The sequence below is a fragment of the Rhinichthys klamathensis genome, unplaced genomic scaffold, assembly GCF_029890125.1.
Source record: "Rhinichthys klamathensis goyatoka isolate OS25496 unplaced genomic scaffold, OSU_Roscu_1.1 h1tg000095l_1, whole genome shotgun sequence".
Lineage (NCBI taxonomy): Eukaryota > Metazoa > Chordata > Actinopteri > Cypriniformes > Leuciscidae > Rhinichthys > Rhinichthys klamathensis.
The window spans coordinates 2,176,452-2,190,231 of NW_026606634.1; the positions used below are offsets into that span (position 1 = coordinate 2,176,452).

Here is a 13,780-nt window from a genome sequence, read left to right on the forward strand (position 1 = left end):
GGAAAGTCTGAGTCTCAGCACAGCGTCACCAGTTTGCATAGTCCAAATGTTTCTAATCCTGATCCTGCTGATCTCCAGAGTTTAGTTCCAGCCTCCTCCAACACACTTGCCTGTAGTTTTCAAGACCTTGATCCGTTGGTTCAGGTGTGTTTGAGGTTGGAGCTGAACTCTGGGTACATGTTATATTCCCTTATTAAAAGAAGATATATTTCCCTATATATGAATGATCAATACACTAAATGGTTTAACAGTATTTTGAAAATATACAAAATAATGTATTGTGTCAATATATTACAATATATTGAATAATACATAAGGAATTGCCACTTTTCATTTATTGAAAAATACATGACAATATATTTACTAATATATCATAATGTATGTAATTTTATATTCAGTAATACACTTCATAATATATAGATGTATATTTGATCAGATATGGTACTGCATGTGTAATATATTGCAGATATATTTACTCATGCAGCATAAACACATATATAAAGAAATATATAAATGTTACATATTTTCAAGCTAGTTGAGATAAGCACTAGCACACCTGCATGTACTAAAGTATATATTTTGCCGTATATTCCCATATATTTTTGTTCCTGGATATTAAAGTATATATTTTGCAGTATATTCCCATATATCTTTGTTCCGTAAGGGTTCCTGGATATTAAAGTATATATTTTGCAGTATATTCCCATATATCTTTGTTCCGTAAGGGTTCCTGGATATTAAAGTATATATTTTGCAGTATATTCCCATATATTTTTGTTCCGTAAGGGTTCCTGGGTACATACTCTTGCTCCACCGGGTCCAGAAGGTCCAGAAGCACCTTGGTCACCAGGTTGACCCTGTGTGTGGATTGTACAAATGTCTTTGAGTTATCGTATCACATCTAACCACAGTATTTGTATGCAGAATGCTTTAGTTCAAATGTCACAAATAAATAGCAACTTACAGGAGGCCCAGGCAGACCTTGAAGACCGGTGAAGCCTCTGTGTCCTTTCTGTCCTCTCTCACCTGAATCTCCACCTTCTCCCTTATCTCCACGCGGCCCTTGTGGTCCCTGTGATTAATGGACATGGGCATTGCAACTGCATTGAATTTTATGCATACATTGCCGACTGAAAGCAGAAGTTGAGTTTCAGCACTTTTTATAACTGGCGCAAAATAAATAAAGCAAGGAAAAGTCCAAAGTGTTATTAACGTGTGACAAGAAAAGTACTTACAGGCATTCCCCGAGCTCCAGCGGGCCCCGGAGGTCCAGAAGGTCCTTTAGGTCCCTGCAGTTAAATGTAATTAGTAAAAATCATATTTTTAAAGTCATAAATCCTTTTTTTTTCCTCTTATTATTTTCCAGCACTGCACTGGACAGTGCAAGCCCTATGCTTTACACCCTTTTAGTATGTATTAACGGCAGCTTTAAAGTCCCCCTGTAGTGAAGATCCATGTTTATATGTCTATGTGGTGTTTTTAATACGCTTTAAGACACAACATGTGTAAATTCATAAGTCGACAGCATTGCTGAGTATTTTCTCCTTAAAACTGCAGTGAACCAAAGACAGTCTCAAAAACACGTTTTTTTTAAAGAGAAAAACGCTTAAATATGTAATTTTGGTGATCAAAGATGGGTTTTAAGAGATACAATTATTGACTACAGGAGGACTTTAAGTGCATTAAACCTCATACACATTCCAGCCAGTTGAGAAAAAATACATGGGTATCGGTACTGAACAGAATTTCAAGGTCGACTCTTAAACTAGTACACAAAATCGCTGATATATTTGGCGTAGAAAATTCTAGCCTGTTAACTGGTTTAATCAAGGTATATATTTTTTAAAAATTATAATTTTATTAATTTCAAGCTGAGAACATTTAACAAAATGCCACCCTCTTATGTATTAGCGTACATTGCTGGTAAAAAGCTATTTCAGGGCTAATTTTGTACGTATCAGATATCAGTCAATCCTTTGAATTGTACTCTTCAATAAAACAAACCCTTTTCTCGACACAATGTTCCAGACTAATAAGCTAATGTTTGGACATTTCTTCAACACAAATAAAAGAGCTCTAGGAATCTGTACTTACAGCCTCTCCTCGGTCTCCCTGTTTCCCAGTGGGTCCGACTGGACCAGGAGCACCAGAACCACCCGGAGCACCAGAAGCCCCAGCTGGACCAGTGTCACCTCGGTCACCCTGAGCAGAACATCCACAGCCAGTCACAAAGCCTAACTCACACCATAAAACACTCTGTGATGCATGAACATTATATCTCACACCTTTATTCCTGCAGAACCATCTCGGCCAGGAGGACCATCAGATCCAGGGTTGCCCTGAAAAACAATATATCATATTAAACTCATCGTGAGCTCTGGTACAGTATGTATTATTTATGCTATCAACACAATCAATGCATTTGCCTAATCTCAATTTGTTGTTTTCTTTCAGTAAAGAAAAATAATCTTCAATAAACTGAACAAATTTGTGAGAGAGTACAATATAAACTGGGAAAATTGATGATACAAAATCAATGACGGTTATAGAGGATGCTCTGAGATCCATGTGGATCTACTGTGCAATACATAGACAAGCCTTGACTGGCAAAAGATGCCACATATTCTTCGACATGTCCTTGACGATGTTGGGAAACTGATTAACCTCCTCAAAAGTATTCATATTTTTCAGTCATGTGACCAACACGGAGACCTGGAGGGCAAAACATCCAGAGAACTGCAGCACAGGCCTGTCAATCACGTAAAAACTGGCTCTTAATGGTGTTTTTTTCAACATTTTATGTGAAGAATTGGGAGCGCATTACAAACAGTAGCTTTTGTGCACTTATTTGTACTGTTTAAAGTGCAATATAAAATATTTTTTTCCCGCTGTGGCAGCAAGTGTAGATGATGCAAACAGAACTGCAATTCAGAACTCGGCCACTTGATCTGGTGTAAAATAACTGGTACTGTTGGTCATGTCCCAAATAATCATGTAACTCTTTCTGTTGGTTTCTAATTTCAGAAACCGATCAATAAGATCAGAGACTGAAGCATAATTCTTAGCAGTTTTTACATTCAAATCTGCTACCATCTTCACTAAATCAAAGTCGTTGAAATATTTTCTAGATAAAATTATATCAGCCTCTTCATCTGAAAAATATAATTCAGGTGCGGCCTCAACAGTGTGAGATCCCAAAAAGTTTGCATATTTTCCCTGGTTTATTTTATTAGTTGATTTTAATGGTGGTGTCACCAGGGTTGTTTATTTTACTGGTTGATTTTAAGGGTTGTACCGTAGTAAATCAGCAGGGTTGTACCGTAGTAAATCCCCAGAGTTGTACCGTAGTAAATCAGCAGGGTTTTACCGTAGTAAATCCCCAGAGTTGTATCGTAGTAAATCAGCAGGGTTGTACCGTAGTAAATCCCCAGAGTTGTACCGTAGTAAATCAGCAAGGTTGTACCGTAGTAAATCCCCAGGGTTGTACCGTAGTAAATCCCCAGGGTTGTACCGTAGTAAATCCCCAGAGTTGTACCGTAGTAAATCCCCAGGGTTGTACCGTAGTAAAACCCCAGGGTTGTACCGTAGTAAATCCCCAGGGTTGTACCGTAGTAAAACCCCAGGGTTGTACCGTAGTAAATCCCCAGGGTTGTACCGTAGTAAAACCCCAGGGTTGTACCGTAGTAAATCCCCAGGGTTGTACCGTAGTAAATCCCCAGGGTTGCAGCGTAGTAAATCCCCAGGGTTGCACCGTAGTAAATCCCCAGGGTTGTACCGTACCTCTCTCCCGGGTTCTCCAGCGGCTCCGGTCAGTCCCGGTGATCCTACGGGTCCAGGCGGCCCACGGTCTCCAGATCCACCAGGAGCTCCTTGTTTCCCAGGCTCACCCTGTGATGGCCATTCATAAATGCAATTTAGTTACTTTTACCCATGTTAGCTTTGCATTTGCCCATATAACATTTGTCCTCTGATATTTATTAATTCTATCCCTGCAATTGCAGAATTTTCCATCATTTATGGCGCAATGCTTCCCTGCCATTTAAATTTTTTGGCAATCCGTGTTTTCACTGTTATATGGTAGGGGGCGCTATTACGCATCTTACAGAATCTCCTGATCAAAACACAGGTGAAGAAGAAGCAGAAACAAGTGAAAGATGCATCTCGATCTGTGTTTTGATCATCGGTCTGAATCCAATCTGGACGAAGTCTTTGACAAAAATGCGATTTTCTCAGCCTTTTGTTCATAATGTTGCTTTTTTTATGAATCTTACCCACATTCAAGTGTTGATAAAAAAGAATGCATGAAGCTAGAATAAAATGTTTTTGTTTGTTTGTTTATTTAAATGCAGAGGCTCTGTTCTTTCTTTTGATAGATTGTATGTTTCAGATATTCATACAACATTATATTCTCTTTTGGCATGAAAGTTTCGTGAAAATTATCAAATATTCTGCCGCTTACTGGCAAATTTTTTTTTTAAATGCTGGTGGAGAAAGGGTTAACAGTAAATGGTATTCGAGAAATGACTTGTGTTGTGATTTTTAGTGAAATTGTGAAGACTTGAGACAAAGAAGTGCCATCATATCTTGCAGCTTTGGGGTTTTATAATCTATAATGCATTCACAGGAAAGGCATGGCTTTCATTAGCTGATCATCAAACATGAAAAGCATTCTGATCCTATTATCAGTTGGTCATATTCACTGGAGACGCAACAGCTGGCAAAGTATGATTACATAAAGTCCACCTGAAAGGAAAATCTGATAAAAAGCTTATGACTGACACAGATTCCCCTGTCACTTTTCCATCATAAATGTTGATGTATTTTCATCATTGGGACATTAAATGTCAGTGTGTTTCTCCGGGACTCACAGAGGGTCCAGGAAGGCCCGGGAAACCTCTTTCTCCACGCTGTCCTGGGAGTCCAACAATCCCACGCTGACCAGCCAAACCCTGGGGACCCGACGGCCCATCCGGACCCTGGAACGGGACAGAAATGAAACACACAATCACACATCCAACCTAACAATGAAAGGCTGTGAACTGTATCAAAACGTATATTTCTTATTTTATTGTATGTATTAGTCTTGGTCTAGATTTCCTGTAATGTGTTTATTATTATTATTATTTTTAATTCATTCATTATTTTGTTTTATTTTATATTTATTTTATCAAACCTAAAACTGGGAAAAGTTCTTCTTGAAGCCCCACTAACTGCAGACACACAGGTTTTCTTAAGGACTGAGAATATACAGTCAAACCAAACATTATTCAGACACCAGATATCATTTAAATTTAGTAAAATGTATAAAAATTTGGGACCAAAAATGATTCGGACACTTTGAGCTGATCATGTTTTGCTGAAGTGTTTTTTCTGTAATTGCTAATGCTCTTTTTACACACAGACTGAACAACATGAAGCATTGCTTGGTCACTGGTTGAGCTAAACTGGTATTATCTAATTGTGTAGTTAGATTTAACAGCTGACAGATATTCAACATAATTCATTTGTGAGAGTCTAACAGAAGGACGGACAGTTGATGAGTTCTCATATTTTATTACCATTTTCTGAACTATAGCGAATAAACTGTGATAATGTGAGAAAAGTTAAAGGTGTCTTAATGCATTTGGGTTTGACTGTACTCTCTGTATGGTTTCTCTTGATGTATCAGTGTGTTTGAGGCACAGGAGCTAATAGCTTGTCAAGTGCAAGTTTAATCAAGTCATGGGCGAGTTATTACTGAGGTCAAAGTTGAGCCGAACAGCCACATTTAATGAGATCCAGTAAAGCTACATACGTGAGGACCATCTTCTCCAGGATCTCCCTTCTCACCAGGAGGACCAGACGATCCACGTAACCCAGCGTCTCCGGGTCTTCCAGGAGGACCACCGTCTCCACGAACACCCTTCGGACCATCTTTACCAGGAGGACCAGCAGGACCAGAGGGACCCGGGTTACCCTGAGAACGGACATTAAAGGTGCAGTCTGTAAGAATGACAGCTAGTGGCCGAAAATTGGTACTGCAGTTCAAATCAAAAGTATCAGTTGTTGTAATTTTAGGGTGTATTCACACCAGGAAAGTCCGATAGTTTACTTGCTTTGGTCCGGACCAATTTTTTTTTGTTTGTTTTTTTGTACGGTTCGCTATCACACTGCTCTTTTTGCAAGTGAACCAAAATTTGTAAACAAAACCACACGTGTGCTAAGGTCGTCCATTCATTGGACAAGGATTCTCAAGTAGGGAAATCAGGAAGTGCAAAAAATGCTCAGCATGGAGATATTTCGTACTGCAATATTTGTTATTTTACTAATTTTGTGTTATTCTGTACAAACGCAATATGAAGAAACTGCGCAGAAGACGGATAAGGTATAAAGTTTTCATTCATAGAGAGGGGCTATGTTCACACATTCAAATAATGAGATTCTTATTGTATATACTGCTAACAAGTGCTGTCAATGTTAACGCTTGCGATTAAGTTTGTCCAGTTTAACGCAGCATCATCCTTGTATATCGTTACATTATATGAACTGCAAAAGCTTTTTTTACATCTATGCGCGTTTAGACTAAAGAGAACGCTCTGTATGTGAATGTCCTGATGCACACACTCATTCATTCATTCCATTCCATTCCAATGATACACACACGGCGCGCAGAAAGACGCGCAACAGTATCGTGTGGCCAGACAGCGCGCCGGAATGGAATTCTCTTTCGCACTTGAACAACAATAACACAAACCATTATGCCAAAATCCCCGACTACGGAAGCCTGTTAACTCAAAGGCGCAGTGCTTTCTTGTAATTGGGTCGGTTCATGTTCACACCGTAAACGAACCGTACCAGAGTTCGTTTGGAACCGTACCGAGACCACCTCTTCAGCTGGGTCTCGGTTCGGTTGTTTGGTCCGCACCCGAGTTCGATTGCTGTATTCACACCTGCCCAAAAGGTCCGCACCAAGGGGGGAAACGAACTAGAGTTCGATTCAATCGAACCAAACAAGGCAGGTGTGAATACACCCTAAGTAATTTAATTTAAATTACCGTTAATATAATTTAAGGTAACAGAGATTGGTTTGGTTTTATAGCGGTTCTTGAATAATGTTATTTTCCAGCTAAAGTTAGTTTTGATTGATTCACTTCCGTCGAAATTATCATTTGTTATTAAATTTGGGGCCTGTGTTATTGTTATTAAACGCGAACCTGTGATAAATTGTTTTAATTATAAATTGATCATTTTTTTCTCCGTTTTGGCCTTTCGTCCACACTGAGACAGCGTTTTTATTAATGAAAACAAAGCTTTTTGAAAACGCTGTCCAAAGTGGATACATTTGTAAAACGCTGTTTTCGTGTTGTAGTGTGGACTGTGAAAACGGAGGTATTTAAAAAACGATGACGTAAGTTTAGTCATGTGACACATATTGAACCTATAGATATTCCTGTTTATACCTGTATTGTGCCTGTTATGCGCGATTTATCAGGCGTTTTCCAAAAGTTTCTCATCCGCACTGAAACGAATGAAAAAGCTAGTGTGGACGGAGAGCGTTTCTAAACCAAAGCGCCGTTTTCAAATGTATCCGGATTAATGTAGACGTAGCCCAAATGTTGTACACTACACTTTTTTTATGCCATAGTGAATAGATCCATTGATTTACTTACATTAGGACCAGGAGGGCCGACTCTTCCTGCGGCTCCAGGGAAACCTGTGGCACCCTGCAAAAATCATTAACAAAATTAGATTCATGATCTACATTGACAAAGATTATCCTTTGGTTTGCACTTACAGGAGGTCCTTGAGCACCACGAGCTCCTTTCGGTCCAGACACACCAGTTGGTCCCTATAACCAAAGCAGGAAAAAACAATATGAAGAAATCAGGGTTTGATATTAACTTTTTCACTCACTCACTCGCCAAAAAAGAAAAAAGAAATGAACCAGATTAACTACATCACATCTTATATAGGATATATATATATATATATTATAACAATTGGATTTCATAGATTAATTTCTTGATAATCATAGATTAACAAAATCCTGTCATCCAGCATCTCCTCTTCCTCTTCCATCCTCATCCTTTTCACCAAAAATGTGTTTTAGATGGACAGATCAATACAGTAAAAAGAACATAAAAAATGTAGGATGTTGGAAAATAACAATGTCTTTTCTGTTAACCAAATGCTTTATCTTCGCTTTTGCTTCAATGCAAATGAACAAGCGCACCGTTATTTGTTGCGTAGTGACGTGTGTGTTCAAGTAAGTCAGATATGAGCAGATTCTCCGCAATACGCTGTATTTCATATATCATGATGACTCACGAGTATTTGCACTAAATCTGTGCAGATTTGGCTTACACGAACTTCCCCAGAACAGAAGTAACACTCCAGATTGGCTGGTGATTTGACAGAGTTACCCACCACTGATGATTTTTACCCACATTTGGCAGGTTGGCGGGTGTTCATTTCAAACCCTGGAAGAAGTACAGGCACGCTATAGTACAACAGCACTGCAGTAAAGTAAATGAAATTGGCCTGTTACCTGAGGACCTGGAGATCCAGAAGGCCCCTGAGGGCCCGGGGCCCCAGCATCACCCTTCTGTCCGCCTTCACCCTGCTCTCCTTTAAGGCCAGGCTGTCCATCTGCACCCTAACACACACAAATAACACCTTTAACAATCAATGGCAAAATTAAAGAGCACCTATTCTGCTTGTTGCCATGTTCATCTGTGTTTAGTGTGTAATGTTGCTGTTTGATCATGAAAAAGTTACGAGTTTAACAAGTTAAATCCCATTGAGATATCACTATCTCTTCTTCCAGGGAGCCCTGGTCAAGACGGCAGCACATCGAGTTTCACACAGAGATAACCATAAAAAACAATACTCATACACAACAAAAAGTAAATTCAAGAAAATCACTTACAAGGCTCCTTTAAAGCATTTCGCAAAAGGCATTTAAGAGTACTCAGACGTGGCAATATCTCTAGTTTACGTACATTTGGCAGTTCGCTCCAGGCCCAGGGTAGCCTGGTCCCACCAGACATTTCATTTGTACAGAGAGTCTGGCCTCGCTCCATTGACAAGCGTTAACTTCCTTATAGGCGGTCCTCTGTTAAAGTCTAAAACTATTGGATCTGCCCAGAGCCACTCTGGATCTGCCATAACCAATCGCTAACGTTTGGTCGTGACGTATGACGACTCACACTATTGCACGGCATCAACGTCATCGTTCTCAGCCACTCCCTCTGTTCGCTGATTGGCCCGGTAAAAAATTGACCGGAGAAAACCAAAGAATACAGCACAAACCCAGACATAGTACTGAAGGAAAATGAAAATTGAGCGGCAGTACGTAGGAGGGCGGAGCCAGGCCAGGGAGCATGAAAAGAAAAAGCACGTTTGCTAAATTCTGAGAATACCTTCAGAACTTTTAACTGAATGTGTGATAGAAATCTAGTACAATAATTATTTGTATAAAAAGGCAAGAGATTTGAGATATATGAGGGCAATTTACCTAAAAGTGCCTTAGCACTAAACATTTACATGCAATTTCCCTCTATGATGTAAAGATGTCCATGCCAATTATTCATTTAATATACGCTGCATGATTGACAGAGTCCAATTTCCTTAATAAAGATGAAGCCGCATATAAACCAGGTCACCATAGTCAATAACAGATGAAAAAGCTCCAGTCCTACTCTATATCAGTGTCAGTGTTTCTGAACGCCTGAAACGCCTCCATTGTAGTCTTGAGTTTCTTCCGGGAACGAACACGTCACAATATCGCTTGTCATTTTATTATTTTAATTTTAATTATGTTTATGTATGTTTAATGCATGTAGGTTTTGTATTCTACTGGATACTTGAATTTCCCTCGGGATAAATTAAGTATCTATCTATCTATCTATTTATATTACTCATTATAATAATTCATAAGCAGAATAAAGGGGCGGGGCCTGGTTGAGTGAGTTACTAGTGTGTTAAACTGGCGGTTATGGAAAGGGGCGGGACATTTCCCAAACACACTCGAAGCACTCGACCAATCACAACACACTGCTCCAGCCGACCAATCAGAGCACAGTGTGCTTTTCAGAAGGAGGGGCTTCATAGAGACAGGAAGTAAACAAAGCGTTACTGACAGACTGGGAAGAGAGGAGCCGCAACAATGGAGAATATGAGGAAAATAATCAACATTCAAGCAGGAAAACTTGTTCTAGTAGAGCCTGAAACATCATCAAGACTGTAAAAGGGACTTTATAATGATGAACTGTTGGTGCTCTAACACTCACTGAAAGGACAACAACGCCTTTTGTGCCATTAATCAGACGTAACTGTTCATTCATCATTTATAATGTTACTTTTAAATGTTCCTGATTATGGTGTTTTATTAAAATCAGGTCTTGAATTTTAATAAAACTGATTTCTTGTTCCTCCACTACATTTCTTTAAATATGTCTCAATAAGAGTCCACAATGCTGAGAAACATTGATTTACAGACAGTTCCATTGTCAAACCTTCACACAGCTCCAGATCATGAATCAGCTTGACCACTTTAGATCTTTTAGAAGGACTTAAAGCTTTAACTTCTCAAGTGCAGTCCTCTCACATCTATACTCATGCTACAAAACTGCCATACTGTTGCAGTGACAGTTTTAAACGTCTAATATGACATACTTCACACAACATGCTGGCATGGATGTAGAGACAACAGCCAAACAGAGAGCAGAAGCAGAAACAAATCATATAAACTATGTTCTGGGTAAAGAGCTGATGTAATTACATCATTTCTAAATTGACAGGACACTCATCTGCCTTCTCTTATACTGAATGCTGTCATCTCAGTGCTTACTTTATCAAATAAATATACGATCAAGCAATTATAAGCATTGACTTAATTTGCACCATCTTTCCAACTTCATTTTATTTTCTGCAAAAATTAAGAAAATGAGTTTCACTATTAGTTGGGTAACCTCTTGGTCAAAGAAATTGTGCAACATTTATTTGTGCACTGAGAAACAGCTATTCCAGTAGTTTGATGGTAATGTATGAGAAATAAATAAAAACAAATAGCTATTAAGATTGTATTGCTGTACTTACAGGTGGACCAGCAAAACCAGCAGGACCATGAGGACCGGTCTCTCCTCTGTCGCCCTGTCAAACAGATAAAGTCTCAGTTTTAGTATATGTGTACTTGTTCATTCTTATATCGTATGTACAATAATGATGCCATGCCATCAGCTAAAACAGATGTTATGTTCTTTTCCTAGAAAGTACGACACGATATGTATAAAGCATCTACATATAACCTTTGTACATGGATTACTAAGTTTTACTTAGTTACTAAGTTAAATTGAATGATTTCATCCATTCATCTATCCATCTGTATGTGTGTGTTGATATGATTGTGGCAAGCAGGACGAGGCCGAGGGACGTGAGAGAGCGTCGCGAGGCCGGTGGCGTGCTCGCCACAATGATGTAGTTTTCTAACTGTATTTTGCCATTATTTTGCTGTCTCGCCACCAGCCAATCGCTGCATTGCATTGATCACAGTTGAAACATCTGCCCTTTCCAGTGAACACAAGGACTTGTCGATCACGATGAGAAGATCTGGCATACAGTTGTGGCCAAAAGTGATGTCCGGCCAAGAAAATTGACATCTTCACCCTTTATTCAAATATTATTAACAGTGTTAAATATTTTGTAAGCATATTGCATAGTTGTGCTTGGATTCAACTGTTTTATTTGTGATAATAATGCAATGAAACATGACAAATTGTGGGACATAATTGTTGCCCAGGCTGTCATACAAAGAAATGATGATGCAAAAACGAGAGAACCAACGAAATATTAAAAACTGATTATGTTGTAGTCAATGTATGCATTTTATATTTTTGCATAGTAAAAATAATTCCTTTTGATTTTTCTTTTTGTCATATAAATACCAAGTTTAGTGTTTTATTCTTCCCTCATATTTAAATTATTTAAAAAAATATTAAATATTTTCCTTCTATTTTGATGGTTTAATCGAACTTTCAGTCATTAAAAACAAATATCCCCTCCGGACATCACTTTTGCCCACTACTGCATGTCATATGTCATTGCACGAGGTATGAAGAAGTCAGACCAGGATGAAGTTTCATGTCATTTCATGTCATTTCTAAACAATAGAAGATCACAAGTGCAAAAATATTATGTTGATCTAGATGTAAAATGTATGTAAAGTAGATAATTGACACTATTATCATGAGCACAGGTTCCTAAATACTGCTATAGTTTGTGAGACTCACAGGAACACCGCGAGTACCAGCAGCTCCAGACGGTCCCATGGGTCCAGATTCTCCCTGAGGAATGAATGAGCAAAGGATCAGGCTCAATTATGAATTAATGTGTGATGCAGTGCTTAATATTAGACATTCAACAAAGAAATGAACTAATAACAAACAGGTAACTTTAGTACCTTTTCACCGTTGGGTCCCCCAGGCCCTGTAGGACCGATTGGACCCGTTAAACCCTGTAAAGACACAACAGTTATGTTCATAAACATGAAAATTCTCTGTGCAAGTGTCTTCGGACACACGGCGAAGGTTTCCCGCTAAACTCATGCTTCGCTGAGAGTCTCTCAAATGGAAGTACAGTGAATGGACATTTTTTGTGCCCTATTTGTTGTGGGATTTAATTTTACATTCATTGTCTTATTGCCGTTTATAAATATTGCAGACATACAGTTCACTGTTTAGTGGTAGCTTGAGAAGCATCTTTTAGATCAACATTGCACGCGCAGTCTCGCACACACACACACACACACACACACACACACAATAGATCAGCGGTCGGGAACACAGGTCTCACACTCTTTACCAATAAATTATCGATAAAAAATTAGACGCATCAATAGAGATCAGCTTTCTGTAGAAAAAGCAACCAATTAAAATTCCTTTGTTACCTACTGAAGGTAAAGAAAAATTTAGAATAATATATTTCAAGTTGTACCGGTCAAAGTGATCGCGAGTGTCACGACAGCAATCCTACTGCTCCTCCACTCAGGTTCAAGCAGCTGCTGTTACGTAGCTTGTTTGCGGTAATGCCGAAAACTATTTTTAGAATAGGAGGGAAAATTTAAAAGTAGGCTATATAAAAAATTGACGGGACTGAAACATAAAAGATTTCTATCAAAGATACAAAGAGACATTTTGAAACATTTCACTGTGTACTTTCGCTTTTGATGCAGAAATCTTTTATGTCCTAAAAATGTGTCATATTTATGATAATCCATGCAGCTTTCAGTTTTCGATTTTATTTGAAGATATTAATAACGAAGCATGGATGAATGATGTGATTGATATTGAAAATAAATATTAAAAGCGCAAAAAGGCGCGAAATAGAACTGAATCTAAACATATTCAATGTAAGCACTGTGCGTTGTAATTCACTCACTCACTCACTCACACACACACTCACACACTGACTCACTCACTCACACACACACTCACAAACTGACTCACTCACTCACTCACACTGACTCACTCACTCACTCACTCACTCACACACACTAACTCACTCACTCACTCACTCACTGACTCACTCACAAACTGACTCACTCACTCACTCACTCACACACTCACTCAGACACTGACTCACTCACTAACTCACTCACTGACTCACACACACACTCACACACACACACTGACTCACTCACTAACTGACTCACACACTCACTCACTCACTAACTCACTCACTCACTCACTCACTCACACTCACTCACACACTCACTCAATCACTCAGACACTGACTCACTCAC

General features: G+C 38.9%; 1 protein-coding gene across 2 annotated transcripts in view; it reads right to left on the bottom strand.

Moving 5' to 3' along the window:
• col2a1b (collagen, type II, alpha 1b) overlaps nt 1-13,780 on the bottom strand; it is a 63,402-nt gene that overhangs the window by 5,500 nt on the left and 44,122 nt on the right. For both annotated transcript variants that reach the window (XM_056252534.1, XM_056252533.1), the window contains 14 exons: nt 12,440-12,493; nt 12,270-12,323; nt 11,080-11,133; nt 8,528-8,635; nt 7,775-7,828; nt 7,650-7,703; nt 5,795-5,956; nt 4,869-4,976; nt 3,781-3,888; nt 2,286-2,339; nt 2,095-2,202; nt 1,236-1,289; nt 965-1,072; nt 804-857 (listed from right to left, as the gene is read on the bottom strand). In XM_056252534.1, the coding sequence (XP_056108509.1) occupies nt 804-857; nt 965-1,072; nt 1,236-1,289; nt 2,095-2,202; nt 2,286-2,339; nt 3,781-3,888; nt 4,869-4,976; nt 5,795-5,956; nt 7,650-7,703; nt 7,775-7,828; nt 8,528-8,635; nt 11,080-11,133; nt 12,270-12,323; nt 12,440-12,493 (1,134 nt within the window). The remainder of the gene's footprint in view (nt 1-803; nt 858-964; nt 1,073-1,235; nt 1,290-2,094; nt 2,203-2,285; nt 2,340-3,780; nt 3,889-4,868; nt 4,977-5,794; nt 5,957-7,649; nt 7,704-7,774; nt 7,829-8,527; nt 8,636-11,079; nt 11,134-12,269; nt 12,324-12,439; nt 12,494-13,780) is intronic.